General features: G+C 48.8%; 1 protein-coding gene across 1 annotated transcript; it reads left to right on the top strand.

Moving 5' to 3' along the window:
- Nucleotides 1-51: 51 nt before the first annotated feature.
- On the top strand, nucleotides 52-12386 carry SLC25A45 (solute carrier family 25 member 45). Its single transcript, XM_081893118.1, has 7 exons — nucleotides 52-118; nucleotides 2708-2801; nucleotides 3839-3882; nucleotides 4664-4735; nucleotides 7150-7335; nucleotides 9615-9882; nucleotides 11341-12386. Exons 2-7 carry the CDS (start codon nucleotides 2765-2767, stop codon nucleotides 11607-11609), a joined length of 876 nt encoding a protein of 291 aa, XP_081749244.1. The 5' UTR covers nucleotides 52-118; nucleotides 2708-2764; the 3' UTR covers nucleotides 11610-12386.
- Nucleotides 12387-16513: the final 4127 nt, after the last annotated feature.

The following is a 16513-nucleotide window of genomic DNA, read 5'->3' as shown; positions in this document are numbered from 1 at the left end:
GAGGAGGAGAGGGAAACTGCGCACGCGCGGCGGGGTTTCCCCACCCCCAATTGTGGGGACGTCACGGCGGGAGGCTGGCTCGGGTGATTTGTGACGCGCTTGTAGTCGGGGGATTACGGTAGGTAACTGGGGAACGGGCAGCCGCTTGAGCGCCGCGTGGAGAGAAGAGCTTTCCAAGACGGGGCTCCAGCTGCAGCAGCATTTGCCCTCTCTTTAAGAGTCTCTGCCCATCGAGCTCAACGGATTTTTTTCGTTCCTTGGCTTCCACACACCCCGCCCGTTTATCATTGAACGTGTGAAGCGAGGAACACTTCCGATTTTGCGCGTGTGTGTATCTCCTGCTGCTTCAGATATTCCATAAGGCTCTTCCCTAGAATGGAGCATGTGGGCAAGCAGGATTCGAACACAATCCCCTCCTGTGATTTCCAGCAGAGCGTAGCCACTCCATGAATTTGACCAGTCCTCTTTTAAAGCCATCTAAGTTGGTGGCCATCACTGTCTCATGCGGCAGCGAGTTCCACACTTCAACTATGTGCTACATAAATAAGTCATTTCTTTTATCTATCCTGATCCTTCCAACATTCAGCTTCGTTGCATTCTCACGAATTCCAGTGTTATGAGAGACGAGGCAAAACTCTGTACAGTATCCACTTTCCGCAGCCCACGCATGATATTATAAACTTCTATCTCTTTACTCGCCTTGTCTCTGAACTAAAAATGCCCAAACTCTGCAACCTTTCTTCACAGGGGGTTATTCCATCCCCTTGATCACTTTGGTTTCCCTTTCCTGGACCTTTTCCAACTCTACAATATCCTTTTTGAGGTGAGGTGACCAGGAATGGACACAGGATTCAAAATTTGGGTCACACCAGAGATTTGTATAATCACATCTTTATGTCTGCAGTTTTATTTTCCGTTCCTATCCTCATGATTGGATTGAACTGACCTTCAAAACACACTGAGTGCACAATTAATTTTTATTTTTCCTTAAAAAAAGAAAAGAAAAGTATTTCAATTCAACTTCTCTTGGCTACCGGCAAAACTTTCAGACGTTTTTACTGCCTGTAAAATTAACACAGCGTAGCCTTTTCTCAAAAGCTAAATTTACTGAATGTAAGTCAAGCGCGTCAGATCAGATCTCTCGTCGATCTCGGGGCAAAGGTGTGTTCCTCGTTATGATGGTGCTTGGAAGATTGGAAGCATCCAGCGAAAAGAGTGGCAAACTTAGCGAGTCAGATCCGATCCTGGTCTAAAGGTTAACAGCAGTGAATATTTAATCCTGGGAAGGAAGAGACGCCACAAGGAGACAAGGGATTCTTTCTTTGCTGGGGTGGGGGTGGGGGCGGGTTTTCAGCCCCTGCAAGGGGGACCCGGCCTTTGGATCTGAGAGCAGCAACTGCGGGGGCGGGGCGGGGCGGGGCCAGGATCCCAGCGCCCAGGTGAGTTAAAGGACAGAAGGTGTGGACGGAAAAGAATAACGATTCCTGGAGAATGCAGGGGGGGCGGGTCTTGTACTCAGGTCCTGCTTGCAGGTTTCCCCACAGGCATTTATTTGGCCACTGTGAGAACAGGATTGCTGGGTCATTGGCCCTGATCCAGCAGGTTCTTCTTGTGTCCTCGAGCTAATGAGAAACCTACTGAGTAACATGCAAGAGTTAATAAGGCAACTGGTTTATTTATCAGGATTCTTACTCTTCAGTTTTTATCCTATCCTTCCTCCATAGACATTCCCCTCCCCAAAAATGATTTAAAAAATAACAATGCAACAACCCTGTAAGGTAGTTAGGCTACAAGACAGCAGTTTCCAGCAACTGGTATCTGGATGTACAGTGGTACCTCAGGTTAAGTACCACTTAATTTGTTCCGGAGGTCCGTTCTTAACCTGAAACTGTTCTTAACCTGAAGCACCACTTTAGCTAATGGAGCCTCCTGCTGCCGCCGCGCCACCAGAGCACGATTTCTGTTCTCATCCTGAAGCAAAGTTCTTAACCTGAGGTACTATTTCTAGGTTAGCAGAGTCTGTAACCTGAAGCGTCTGTAACCCAAGGTACCACTGTATTTCTGCCTTCAACTGCAGAGGCTGAGCATAGCCATGGTGGCTAGGAGCCCTCTCCTCCTCCATGAATTTGTCCCATCTTTGAAGTGGCCATCTTGTGGGAGTGAGTTCCACAGATTAACTACGCTCTGTGTGAAGGAAGGCTCTATTTTATCTGTCCCCGAACCTCCCAACATTCATTGGATGCCCACAAGTTCCAGTGTTATGAGAAAGGGAGAAAACCTTTTCTCTGTCCCCTTTTCTACATGCTGTGAATCATTTTACAAACGTTCCATCTCCTGCTTGCCTTTTCCCCAAACAAGAGTCCCAAATGCTGCAGCCTTATCTCATAGGGGAATGGCTCCATCCCCTTGATGGTTTAGGCTGCCTTTTTCTGATCTCTCCCCCCCCCCCCAGCTCTACGATATCCTTCTTGGGGTGGGGTGACTGAAAGAGTGTGAAGAGGTTGTCCTCCCCACTTCTGTTGCTGCTGTGGGGCTGTTGCAGGAGCCATGCCTCTGGGTCCCAGCACAGCACCCTGGCCAGTTCAGCCCAGATTGCATGGTTAATGGTCCATCTCAAGTGGTTGGGTGGGTGGGAGAGTGTGTGTCCCTGTGGTGTGCATTTGGTTAAAGATTAAGGCAACTCAACCAGTGCATTCCCTTTGACTAGATTTTGGCCCCCACCCCATTCCTCTGCAATGCACCCAGACTTCCAGAAGCTTTTCCGATGTCCGGTGCAGAATTTGCTGCAGGATGGATTTCTGGTAAGATCTGAACTCCTTCCCTTTACACACACACACACACACACACACACACACACACAGGTGGGGGGCTTCCAGCATGGAAGACCCTATGATCCAGCAGGGCAGGGTGTGTGTGTGTAGAAGAATAGAATCATAGAGTTAATAGGGTTGGAAGGGGTCCTATGGGTCATCTAGTCTAACCCGCTGCAATGCCAGAATATGCGGGTGGCCCATATGGGGATCGAACCCGTGACCTTGGCGTTATCAGCGCCACGCTTTAACCGACGGAGCTGTTGCAGAAGTGGCTCGAATATCAGACGAAGGACCCAGGAGAGGCAGCATCGATCCAACCCCACAACGCTCCCCGGCTGGCCTTGATCCAGTCCCCCTCTCAGCCTGAGCCGCCTCACGGGGTTGCTAGGAGGATAAAAAGGAGGGGAACCCCGCCCCTCATATACACATGTTGCCCTAAACTCACTTAGAAAAAGAGTGGGGTAAAAATGCGATGGTTAAGTGCTTGGTCCCTGCTCCTGCCAACCTAGCAGTTCGAAAGCACGTAAAAGTGCAAGTAGATAAATAACCGCTCTGGCAGGAAGGTAAACGGTGTTTCCGTGCGCTGCTCTGGTTCGTCATGCTGGCCACATGACCCGACAGCTGTACGCCGGCTCCCTCGGCCAATAAAGCGAGATGAGCGCCACAACCCCAGAGTCAGCCACAACTGGACCTAATGGTCAGGGGTCCCTTTACCTTTAAGTGAAAGAAAATAGGATCGGGTTGGGGGAGGACAAGAGAAGCTGTCTTTTGCTGCTCCCAGCTTCTCACAACTCGGCCCTTGTTTCCTCACAACAACCTTTTGGAGCAGGCTGTTTTTCATTTCTGGTTTGCAGACAAGGGAAATGAAACCGAGAGTGACTTAGCTTTCCGCGGCTGCTCAGAGATGCTTTTTTCAGAAGCAACACGTCAACCCTGCCCCTCTTTCTCCCCAAGCCAGCCTAGAGCCTCTTCACCCTAACAGCGACCCCACTAATTCCTCCTTTTTAATTTTTATTTTGCTACAGGGGCAGCAGGGCTGGTTCTGGGGCACCCAGTCGACACGGTGAAGGTGATTTCTTTGGGAGGAGGGGGCTGGAAATGCTTAAGGCAGGGGAGGGGTGGGGAGGACTTCCAGCCCTGGGGGAGGCCTGAAGGAGATGGGTCTCAGATGGGAGGGAGGGAGATGGTAGCCAGAAGTGTTGGGGAGGTGCATGCCCAAAGAGGTCGGCTGCTTTTGAGGCTCTGTGCTAGCTGCAACTGTTGCATAGCATGCAACGGGCACTGAATCCACACAGAGCAGCATGCGGGGTTGCGGCAGCGAACCTCATCCCCAAGAAAGTTCTTTTCTCCCCAGAGGGATTGGTGGCCAGTGGAGCTTTGTGGGGAAGCTGAAACTGGCATGTTCACTGGGGTTGTGGCACCCTGGCTTAGTCGTCGAGTCCACGTGTCGGATGGACAAGGTCCCAGACTCAGCCTCTCCAGTTACCAGAGGATGGGAAAGAGCCTTCCAGGGCTGCTTTATGCTGACCCAGACCATTGGTTCCTCTAGTTCAGTATTGGCTAATTTATGGGCTACTTTTAAAATGAGGATGCCTTTTAAAATTGCATTTTAACCTGTATTTTAAATTGGTTCCCCCCACCCATTTTTTTTACTGTAATTTTACTGATATTAGCCACCCTGAGCCCGGCTCTGGCCGGGGAGGGTGAGGTATAAATAAAATTTATTATTATTATTATTGCCTGCACTGACTGGCAGCAGTGGCTGCCTAGGGTTTCAGGTAGTGGACATTCCCAGAGACTCTGGGGCTGCAAAATTTGGCCCTGAGTCGGGGGCTTTTCTTCCGTTCCAGGTGCGGTTGCAGACACAGGCCAGATACCAGAACGTTTTGGACTGTGTGGTCAGGACGTACCGTGAGGAAACGGTGAGCCTCTTTCTGTTGTCTGTGCAGTGCAGACTTCACCTCTGAGCTTTCACCTCCTTTTAAAACCCAGCCTAATCTTAAACCGCTAGATTTAGACCAAGGTCTTTTGTAACAGCATAATTTTAGAATGCAAATTTAACCCCAAAAAATCACTTATTACGAAGATGGAAATATGATCTTCCCAGTTCTGTGGAACTCTCTGCCACTAGAGATTTAGCAGGCGCCTTTCGTGCCAACTTTTAAATGTGTGCTGAAAACATTTCTATTCCTCCAGTCCTATTCAGGCAATTAAGAACACATTATTCTACAATGATTATTTGATGTATCTTTTAAACTTTTTAGTGCTTTTTTCTTGCATGGTTTTATGTTTGTATTGCTGTAAACTGCTTTGATATATTTTTATGACACAGAGGCATATGACTATTTTTATAGACAAGTACATATAACTATTTTGTTTTTTAATATTAATATTCAATATTTTCCCCAAATGCCCAATTTTGGAATAATCTCCACCCCCCCCCCACCCCAGAAATAAATTCCTAAGCTCGTCTATTTCTTTGCAGTTCTAGTGCTGTCTCTTGACTCTACAGCCCCATTCCTGATCCTTGCCTATCTAATTTCTTGGGAGAGTTGACATCATCACAGGGGCCTGCCCCACAGATCGCTTGGGAGGGGTGACTTTGCCAGAATAGAGGGTGGGAGGCAAGGCATCACCGGAAGAGAAAGACAAGAGAGGACACAGGCTTTTACAAAATTTGCAGCTGCTAATTGATATGTATAGATGCAGATTGAGAAATAATTGCTATAATTTTGAATACAAGTGCAGCATATCTCACCATAATGGAGGGGAATCTGCTGCCACCAGGAGACCTCCGTGCCTGGAAACTTTGCCCTTGAAACTGATTTGGACTGGACGACCTTTGCATTAGAAGAAAAGGAAAGTAGGGCATATGTGATTGTACTCAGCTAAATTCCAATACTAGCAGACCCATGGGAATCACTGCACCTGTGTTAGTGATGCCCATTCATTTAAGTAGGTCTAGTCTTGTGTGCGACTAACATTAGGTGCAACCTCTAGGTACCTGAAACATTGCTACTCCCCATGAGTTGCAGGCAAGGGCAGAGGAAGGGGTGTGTGGTGGGTGCGGGCTGCCCCAGGTGTCACCACTGAGGGTGGTGACAAAATGCTGGGCAGCACTCACCACAGAGCCTGCAGCGCCCCCGAGCCACGCATCTCTCCCAGGAGACACGCGGTGGCTTGGGCGCGTGCAGGCTCCGCATTGCCCAAACGGTCTGCCTGCTGCCTCACCCCCAGCTGTAGGGCGGCTGAGTGGGAGGAGGAAGGCAGACTCCAAAGGCCCTGTGGGTTCGTCCCGCTCCTGGGTGTGCCACCCCAGGTGCCCGAGCGGCTTCCTCCGCTGCTGGTTGCAGGCTTCCTTTAGGGTGTTCATACCCTACAAAATGTCCCTGATGAAAATGGGGATGTTCTACCATACCCTCCAATGCTTCTCCTATGAAAAATGGGGCCTCCGACTCCTAAGGAGAAGCGGGACATTCTGGTATGAAATCAGAAACCACAAGGGCTTCTGTAAATCCGGGACTGTCACTGGAAAATAGGGACACCTGGAGGGTCTGGATGTTGGAGATTTGGAGGAGAACCTGACAGTGTATCCTGACTCACTTTGACCAAAGGCTCAAGCTGGGACTGACTGCTGATCTCCTCCTCCTCCAGTGAGAGCCCCTCCAACCAGGGCTAGTTGGATCCCAGTTGCCATAAGCTACTCTTGCTGATAAATTCACCCAAAAGGGGAGAGGTTTGATTGGGGAGTGGGGAGTCAGAAGGAACCACTGTGCAGGGCTTTTTACCCTCTGCTCTCTCGGGACGCGGGTGGCGCTGTGGGTTAAACCACAGAGCCTAGGACTTGCCGATCAGAAGGTTGGCAGTTCGAATCCCCGCGACTGGGTGAGCTCCCGTTGCTCGGTCCCTGCTCCTGCCAACCTAGCAGTTCGAAAGCACGTCAAAGTACAAGTAGATAAATAAGTACCGCTCCAGCGGGAAGGTAAACAGCATTTCCGTGCGCTGCTCTGGTTCGCCAGAAGCGGCTTAGTCATGCTGGCTACATGACCCGGAAGCTGTACGCCGGCTCCCTCGGCCAATAAAGCGAGATGAGCGCCGCAACCTCAGAGTTGGTCACAACTGGTCCCTTTACCTTTTTTTACTCTGGCTAAACCCCCAGTTTATTTATCTGTAGCCCGCCTTTTTCTCTCCAAGGTGGCATACATGGTCGTCGTCCCCCCGCAGCCAGCCTCCGGAGCCACCCCCAGCTCATAGAAGCATAGGGCTGTGGGGTTGGAAGGGACACTAAGCGTCATCTAGACCTTGCAGGGCTCACCTGCCTGCTTCTCCCTTGCAGATCCTTGGCTTCTTCAAAGGCATGAGCTTCCCGCTGCTCAGCGTGGCCATGGTGAACTCTGTTGCGTTTGGGGCCTACAGCAACTTCCTGCTCTACCTGTGCGGCACCCACCACCGCGATCGCAGCGCCAACCCCCCCAGCTACACCCATGTCTACGCGGCTGGATGCTTCTCAGGACTCGTGCAGGTAAGGAGCAGGTAGCCCCACCTGACTTGAGCATATGAGCGTGTCTGTGACTCTGCTCAGTTTGCATGGTTTTGGCATCTGCATGCCCAAGTCCCAATCAAGGGAAGTCATAGCACTGCTCTGTTCTGCCTCGGTCAGACCCCACCTGGAGTCCTGTGTCCAGTTCTGAGCACCACAGTTTTAAGAAGGATATTGGCAAGCTGGAAGGTGTGCAGCAAAAATGACCCAGGGTCTGCAAACCAAGCCTTAGGAGGAACGGTGGAGGGAGTTGAAGATCTTTAGCCTGGAGGAGATTGAGAGGAGATATTATTTCCATCTTGAAATATCACGCAGAAGGTGGGTTCAAATTGCAAGAAAGGAGAACCTGATGAAACATCGGGGAGAACTTTCAGATAGCAAGAGCTGTTCAAGAGTGGAACGGACTCCATCGGAAGGTGGTATAGATGCAAACTGAGAAATAATTGCTATAATTTTGAATACAAGTGCACCATACCTCACCGTAATGGAGGGGAATCTGCTGCCACCAGGAGACCTCCATGCCTGGAAACTTTGCCCTTGAAACTGATTTGGACTGGACAACCTTTGCATTAGAAGGAAAGGAAAGTAGGGCACATCAGCTAAATTCTACTACTAGTAGACCCATGGAAATCACTGGACCTGTGTTAGTGATGTCCATTCATTTAAGTGTGTCTACTCTTGAGTGTGACTAACATTAGGACTCTCCTTTATTGGAGGCTTTTAAACAGAGGTTGGGTGGCCTTCTGTTAGCTATTCTTTAGCTGGGATTCCTGCACTGCAGAGGGCTGGACTAAATGCCCCCTTAGGGTTCCAGCTCTACAGGCCTATGATTCTAAAACGTCCCCCTTCCATGTTTTTCCCTGTTCAGCTCTTGAAACAGCCGCACAATTTCCCCATTATGATGCTGTTCAGTTGGTTATGAGCTGTATCAATTGCTCAAGCCATTTCCTTCTCTAGAGGTTGCCCCTCCTCGCTAGGAATTAATCTTTTTTTCTTTATTTCATTCTAATTTTACACATTTTATTTGATGCATGCATCAAGCCATATGACAGCTGAAGCATATGGTCCACATAAAAGCCACCTTTCTGTAAGATAAAATACGTTGTGCGATAGGCAGAATATTAACCTCCTTGTGGGAATTTACTCTTCAAATTGGTCATAACCCAAGACAAAGAGTTCTTTCTCAAAACGACTACTGGGCTCCATGTCTAACTGACATGCTCAGGTGCATTTAAAGTTTTAGAGAAGGCCATAAATATAAGAGATAAAATAGCACCCCATAATTTCCCCAGACATTCTTGTTCGCTATCTGCTTACAGTTCCAGTGACAAGCATAAACTGGATCCATCTGGCAATCTGGGGCTACAAAACCATATTGGAGACTAAATCTGGAACAGAATTAAAAAGACAAGGGTTCTTGGGGTTTGGAGAACCGTTTCCCAAAATGCTTGAGCTCTGTATCACATCTGCTACCAACCCTCTTCCATTTTTGGCACAGGATCAGCAGTTACTATTTCTGACTCCATAGATCTTATCTAATTTCAGAGGTGTTAAAGAGGCCACTGCAGTGCTCTTTTTATACAATTCTCTTTAAGCATTTCCAAATCCAAAAGAGAAAGGACAAACTTCTGGAGAAACTTGTCTTTGTAGATCCTCGATAATATTTTGCACCTTGCGGTGTCACACAACTATGTGTATTAAAATTATTATTTTTTCCACACCCACATACCATTTTTGTCAGTTGGTTAATTTTGCTTCCTTTTCTCATTATACATATTTAATTTTAATAGGAATCAAAGAATTTTAACAACACATTCATATAACAATAGGATCTTAGAATGGTAGAGTTGGAAGGGACTCCAAGGGCCATCTAGTCCAACCCCCTGCAATGCAGGAATCTCAACATGTTGTCCCCCATCCAATTTGAAGCCATATTGGACCCTGCTTAGCTTTGCAAACATGCCAGCAGTTTTCTTGCTGCACCATGATAATGAGCCTTTCATAGTTTCCCATGGGATGTATGGCTGGGGGTGGAAGTGTGTGCCTTGGACTAAATTTTGTGGAAAGTGGTTCCTGTTCCACTGCAGCCCATTTCCTTTCTCCCCGCTGTTCATTCATTCATAATTTTATTTGTATGCCACCTTTCCGTAGCTCAAGCCATGCCCAGATGTAAAAAATACAAATAATTGCAAACATAACAAAAGTAGTGATAGTCAGTAAATAAACTGTTCTCTCCCCCTGCATTCCCTGTGTTGACGCAGGCTGTGGTCCTGGCCCCCGTGGATCTCGTCAAAGTCCGGCTGCAGAACCAGACCCACCCGTACGGACGCAGAGACCGGCCAGGGGCCCCCCAGCCACAGTACAGGGGTCCAGTGCACTGCGCTGCCAGCTTACTGCGGGAGGAAGGCCCTCGTGGCCTGTTCCGTGGGGTTACGGCGCTGGTGCTTCGCGACACCCCCACCATGGGCATGTACTTCCTGATTTACGCAGTGTTCTGCAGGGCGTTGACTGCAGAAGCACAGGAGCCAGGTGAGATACAAAGAGCGCTGGGGGAACCTGGTGGGTGGGCCACCTCTGCACATCCCCTGAGGCTCTCAGGGAACCTGTTCCTCTGGAATATCGGAGAAAGCTGGAGTGGGTGGGGGGGACAAGGAGTGTTTGTGAGTGTGTTTTAGTCTGGAGAAAAGGCAAGTAAAAGGCGCCATGACTGTTGGGATGTGTCCAAGGGAACGGGGACAATTCGCAGGCCCCCAGCTGGCTCCAGCCCACCGGCCGGCAGCCGGGCGAACTCTGGTTCCTTGGAACAGCATCAAACAGCAACTCACAGCTTCAGAAGCCTTTAGAAACTTGAGCACGCCTTAACCAGCAGAGTGAAAAACATGCGACAGAAGTGGCGGACAGAGGCATATGTAAAGCACATTTACAAGCAGTTTATTCAGCATAGTTCAGGACAAAGAAAACATGTCTGCTCTCTTTCATGTCCAAGAGCAGGAAGCTTAAGGCAAAAGCTATACACAAACGGAAGTTCCCAGCAAACTGTGCTGGAACGTAAACAGACACGTGACATACAACAATCATGTCTGTTCCTTTTAAGGTGGAATGGAACATCAATATCCTAACAATGATAGAAAATTATAAAATTATGTATAGCATGGAGAAAGCTGGGAGAGAAAACGTTTCCTCCCTCTCTCAGAACAACCAGGAACATCCAGCAGAGCTGAATGTTGGACAGTTCAGGACGGGATGAAAGGGACAACGTCTTCACGCAGCGCATAGTTGAACTACGGAACTCCCTGCCACAGGAGGCAGTGATGGCTACCAACTTGGGTGGCTTCATAGGAGGATTAGAAAGAAATTGTGGAGGAAGGGGAGGCTATTGATGGCTACTAGCCGGGATGGCTCTGCTCTGCCGCCACAGTCGGAGGCAGAAATGCTTCTGAATACCAGTTGCTGGAAGTCTCAGGGAGGGAGGGGGCTCTTCTGCCCAGGTCCTGCTTGGGGCATTCCCTTTGGGGCATCTGGCTGGCCGCTTTGAGAACAGGACACTGGACTAGATGGACCCAACATCCAGGCTTTTCTTATGTTCTTATGGAACCTCCAGGTCCAGAGGCAGTCTATCTCTATCTAGATTCCTAGATTCTCAGGGGTATTATTTGGCCCACTGTGGACTAGAGGGGCTAGCAGGTTTGTCTTATGTGTGTGAGACTGTGAGCTCAGTTCAGCTCCAGGGCTCCCACAAACTGCTGGGCTCTCCAAATCCCTTAATTGCAAGTCCGCATCTTGACCGCCTGGCTACATGCAGTGGATCTCGGGATTTTCATACAAAACAAAATAGTTCCTTCCAGCCTGACATCTGCTGCCCTCCCTGTTTTAGGGGGCATTATCCCTCCCTCCTTCTTGCTCCTCCACAAGAGAGGCCCCCCCCAACCCATGCTGTGCTTTTTGCCTGCCTTCCTGCCTCCCCCCACCCCACCCCACCCCTTGCAGGCTCTGCCACGGTTCTGCTTGCCGGTGGCTGCGCCGGGACGGTTTCCTGGGCTTTGGCGACCCCGATGGATGTGGTGAAGGCCCGTTTGCAAATGGACGGGGTGAAGCGAGTGGCGTATCGGGGCGTCCTGGACTGCATCCTCACCAGTGCCCGGCAGGAGGGTCCGCGGGTGTTCCTAAAAGGGCTGGCCCTGAACAGCCTCCGCGCTTTCCCAGTCAATGCCATCACCTTCCTGAGCTACGAGACTCTCCTGAAGGTTCTCTGCTGAACCCCAGTTGCATCCTCAGGAGGGGCTGGCGTTGCCGCCCTTCCTCATCTTATTCAGGGCTTTTGCACCAGCATCTTGCAGCCCAGAGACTCAGGGCAGAGGTGGCGCCTAGCAGGCTGGGTGGGTCCTGGTCCCAAAGAAAGCTCAAAGACACTGACCACCTCTGGGCAAACCATGCAGCAGTTTAGACACATCTGGCACATTTTATCAAGTGCTGTGGGCACCGCTCCATCTGTTCACTGCTATTCCCCCTCCTCTGGAAAAACAGAGAGAGAGGGAGTGGGTGCACTCGGAGTCATAGAATTGTAGAGTTGGAAGGGACCCCCGAGGGGCATCTAGTCCACCCCCTGCAATGCACGAATCGCAGCTAAAGAAGGCCATCCAACCTCTGTTTAAAAAAACTCCAGCGAAGGAGAGTCCACCACCTTCTGAGGGAGTCTTTCCCGTTTTCGGGCGGCTCTTCCAGTCAGAAAGTTCTTCGCAATGTTTAGATGGAATCTCCCTTCTTGTTGTTTTGAATCCATTGGTTTGGACCTTACCCTCTGGAGCAGCATAAAACAGTCTTGCTCCATCTTCCATGGGACAGCCCTTTAGATAGTCGAGGTGGTTCTCATACCATCTCTCAGTCTCCTTCTGGCTTAGCATCCTCAACTCCCTCAATGTAGGATCCTGTAGCACCACTCTTGAACCTTGAAAAGCACATAGAGCTGAAAGGGGAAGTGGGAAGGAGAGCCACTCTTCCCCACTTCCTCCTTCAACTCTATGTACATTTCAGGGGGGGAAACACCACTTCCAACCCACTTCCCCCTCAAATCTGTCACACTAGGTTATTAATGGGCGGTCTACCTACCTGGATTTTTTTAGAAAGATCACAGCAATCATGTAGCCAGCAGCCTTATCCAGTATGGTGTAGAGGTTCAGACTAAAACCTGGAGACAAGGGTTTAAATCTCCACTCGGCCACAAAGCTCACTGGGTGGTGACCTTGGGCCAGTCACTGCCCCTTGGCCTAACCTACCTCGCAGGGTGGTTGTTGTTGTTGAGGAGAAGAACCATGTATGTCACCTTGAGCTCCTTGGAGAAACCGGAAGGATATAAATGCAATGAAATAAACAAATAAAATATCCCAGAGTGGCTCGTTCTGCCTTGCTAAAACACAGGAATTCCTTCATCACCGGAAAAGAGGACACAGCTTTGCCATAACATTTGGATAGATGTGAATGAATGAATGAATGAATGAATGAACGAACAAACAAACAAACAAACAAACAAACAAACAAATAACCACTCTAAATTAAGATGGAAAGACAACCCATCTCACCAATAGTGGACAACAAGACTTGGGGGTCAGGTAACCTGGGGTTGCCTCTGTTTGGTCTGTTTATATTGACTGGCAGTGGCTCTGTAGGATTTTGGACAGCATTCCATAGGAAACAACAGGATGATTAAGGGTTTGGGCTGACGCCACGCATGCCCCACTTCCCAAACCTGGATGTGGAGAGGGAAGGAGGGTGTGGATGCAGCTAGTGATTATCTGCCACCGGCTGGCTTCCTATTGAAACCGGGAGGAAGCTCAGTGGGAGTGGAAAGACTGAGGGCAAAGGTCCGATGCCATAAATTCGAACACAAAGCACCTCCTCAAATCGTTCTTAAATCCCACCAGGCACCTTGTTGCTGCATCACCAGAGGTATTTGAAAGCTTAGGAAATGCTGAGCAGAGCAAAAAGCCTGTGGAAAAGAAGCCAATTTTCTTTACAGGGAAAAAAAAGTTTTTTAGGCTACATTCAGATGGGCAGCTATAGCTACAAAATCATTTCTCTTCTGCTGTCAGCCACAAGTTGAATTGCAATTGATTTCCCACACTATTGGGGTCTACTCCATACTTTTTCCTGGGGTACATCCTTGCCATGTTTCTTCCATCCTTACCGGTGGACATGATAAGGAAGCCTGTTGGCTCAGAGGTAGTGGTTAAGAGCGGTTGACTCGTAATCTTGTGAACCAGGTTCGATTCCCTGCTCCTCCACCTGCAGCTGCTGGGTGACCTTGGGCCAGTCACGCTTCTCTGAAGTCTCTCAGCCCCTCTCACCTCACAGAGTGTTTGTTGTGGGGGAGGAAGGGAAAGGAGAATGTTAGCCGCTTTGAGACTCCTTCGGGTAGTGATAAAGAGGGATATCAAATCCAAACTCCTTCTTTGCATGCAGAAGGCCCCGGGTTCAAACCCTGCTGGCATCTTCAGATAGGGCTGAGAGAGACCCTGTCTGAAATCCCAGAAAGCAGCTGCAAGTCAGTGTAGACAGTACTGAGCTAGATGGACCAAGGGGCTGACTCTGGCTCAGGCAGCTTAGCAGCTGTGGGCTGGGAAGGAGACAATCCTGTTTACCTGAGCAGCAGCCTTTAAAAACAAAAAAACCTTTTTAGAAAATTCAATTATTTAATTAGCAGTAATGCACTTGTTTTAAGTTTGATTGCCCAATTACCACTCCTGAAATGATGTGGGGAGAGGGAGAAAGTGTGAACATTTGCTTTTGTACTGAAAGTGTAGATCAGAAGCATTTAATGAGGCAGTGAAAATCCACAGTGTTAAAATGGCGGTGACTGGAATGGCAGCAGGGCTGTGTTTTTGCAAAATAACTTTTAAGTAGTGTTACAGTGCTATAACACTCATTTAGGAATTACTTTGCTACTTGAAAACAACAACACATCTCCGAAAATTGTTTCTTAGTACAAATTAAAAGATTGTGGTTTTTTTATGGGCATGATAAAATTGGCCCCCACCAACAAGGTGTGCTGACCCGCCCACCCCATCCCCCAGAAACAGTATTTCTGTCTTGTTGAGATTCACCCTCGAACTGTTAGCCAGCCATCCTCCAACCACCTCCAGAAATTCACACAGACATTCACTGCCTTCACTGGTTCCGATTTAAATGAGAGGTAGAGCTGGGTATTGTCTGCAAACTGGTGAGCACCTGTGTTAACAGGTGTATCCAGAAGTCTCTTTGCTAACCTTGTAGGATCAGCTGCCATCTCCACAACACTGATCAATGAGTTTGAAAGACTCTGGTTCTCAGAAATGACATGCTTAGCAACTGCTTTCTGCTCTCCTTTGTTCAAATTTTCAGATGTGTGGTTTCTAAAACATGCTTAGGTCAGTTGTAGTTTTAGCTAGTTTGGCTACAACTTTTTGGATATAGCTTGCATGGTGAAATGCTGTAGCAGGAGGCTTGCTGACAGCAAACTTGGTTTTTAAGGGTAATTAAAGGTTTTCGTAACATAGATGGACATATGACAAGCTGCTTTTAATGTTCAGAATGTTATTAAAATGTGACCCCAGAGGGCTGTGCAAAGCAGCCAGCAACCAGCAGTAGGGAGACAGCCATTTTGACAGAAAAAAACAGGGGTAAGAAGTGCTTTTTTAAAAAAAATACAAGTACTGTATGTCCTGTGATGTTTTAGAACGATATATCTAATATTGTTCTAATACGGGGGTCAGCAAACCTACCACGCCTCGGGCTGGTGTCTCCAGCGCCGATCGTGCGGCGGGCAGAGGAGTGCATGCCCATATGCCTGCACATATGCTATTTCCGGCGCACTTCTGGGTCGGAGGAGCACTGGAAATAGCTTGTGCGCATGTACATAGGCCTCCTCCAACCTGGATGTGCACTGGAAATAACGCGCATGCGTAAATAACACTTGCGCATGCGCACAAGCTATTTCCAGTGCTCCTCCAACCCGGAAGTGGGCAGCCGCGCAGTGCCGGTAAGAGCGGGTGGCAGGAGTTGCCACGGGTCGGATAAACGAGTCCCTCGGGCCTTATCCGGCCCGCGGTCCTTAGTTTGGGGATCCCTGTTCTAATAGCATTAAACAGCTCAGTGTAGATCCAGCCATGGAGTGTCTTGCTAAAGGTAACAACGGGTCGCTTTCTTCGACTGCCCGGTGAAAGTCAGGAGATGCTGGCTGGAAGTCTACCGCAAATGGAACACTGTCCTTTGCTTATCGATGCCTTGATGGCGGAGGTTTTATCTAGGTAGGGTGAAAGCCCTGTGGATGTTGCAATCGATGCGATGCGCTGGATGTCCTCTGTGAGGTGTTCTTTAAGTGCAGAGATTTTTCTTTGGCATTTTTCTTTGTTGTTCCAAGTATGATTGATTCTGAGAGCCAAGCTGTAGGATGCTCGTATTTAAGGTCCCAATTACAGTCTCCGAGGTAATTCCCTGCACAGGCTGAGATCTTGAGAGATGGGCTGCTCAGAAATCCCAGGGTGCCTTCGGTGTGCGGCAATCGGTGAAAGCAGACAAGACTCACATCAATTCAGCTGCTGGAAGCAGAACACCCCAGTTGCGCTCAGGTGAGGAGTGCATGGAAACAGGGGTGCAATTATAGGGGGCACCTGCTGGAACAGGTGCGTACGTGACAAACTGCCCCCCACTCCAAATGTGCTTCCACATCAAGGGGGACTGTTAATGGATACAGCGGGTTATTTTTACTTCATGGTCTTCCTGTAGTCAGAGGAAATGCAGACTAAATGTAAACCAAGTACATATGGGTCGCCTCACCGTGAATGTTGTAGGCTTGGAAAAGGTTCAGAAAAAGGGCACCCAAAATAATCAAGGGAGATGGAGCAATTCTCTTACATGGTTGCAGCGTTTGGAACTTCATCATGTAGAGAAAAGGCAAGTAAACAATGAGTTAATAGAAGTTTTATAACATTATGCATGCCAGGGAAAGGTTTTTCTTGTAATGCTAGAACTCATGAGCATTCAATGAAGCTGAATGCTGGAAGATTCAGGACAGGTATGTGCTTCTTCACACACAGCGCATAGTTAGCCTCTGGAACTCACCCCCACAGGAAGCGGCAATGGCCACCAACTCAGATTGCTTCAAAAGAGGATTGGACAAATTCATGGC

The sequence above is a fragment of the Podarcis melisellensis genome (assembly GCF_964234715.1).
Source record: "Podarcis melisellensis genome assembly, chromosome: 16".
In the NCBI taxonomy this organism is placed as follows: Eukaryota; Metazoa; Chordata; class Lepidosauria; order Squamata; family Lacertidae; genus Podarcis; species Podarcis melisellensis.
Note: the sequence above shows the minus strand (reverse complement) of the source record. Positions and strands in the feature narration are given on the sequence as shown.

What these genes read in the sequence shown, in the direction of transcription:
- SLC25A45 (XM_081893118.1), top strand. Translation starts at nt 2,765, where the DNA reads ATGTCCGGTGCAGAATTTGCTGCAGGATGGATTTCTG. An exon ending in TGCTGCAGGATGGATTTCTG is followed by an intron (nt 2,802 to 3,838) that starts GTAAGATCTGAA and finishes ATTTTGCTACAG; the next exon opens with GGGCAGCAGGGCTGGTTCTG. An exon ending in GGACGTACCGTGAGGAAACG is followed by an intron (nt 4,736 to 7,149) that starts GTGAGCCTCTTT and finishes TCTCCCTTGCAG; the next exon opens with ATCCTTGGCTTCTTCAAAGG.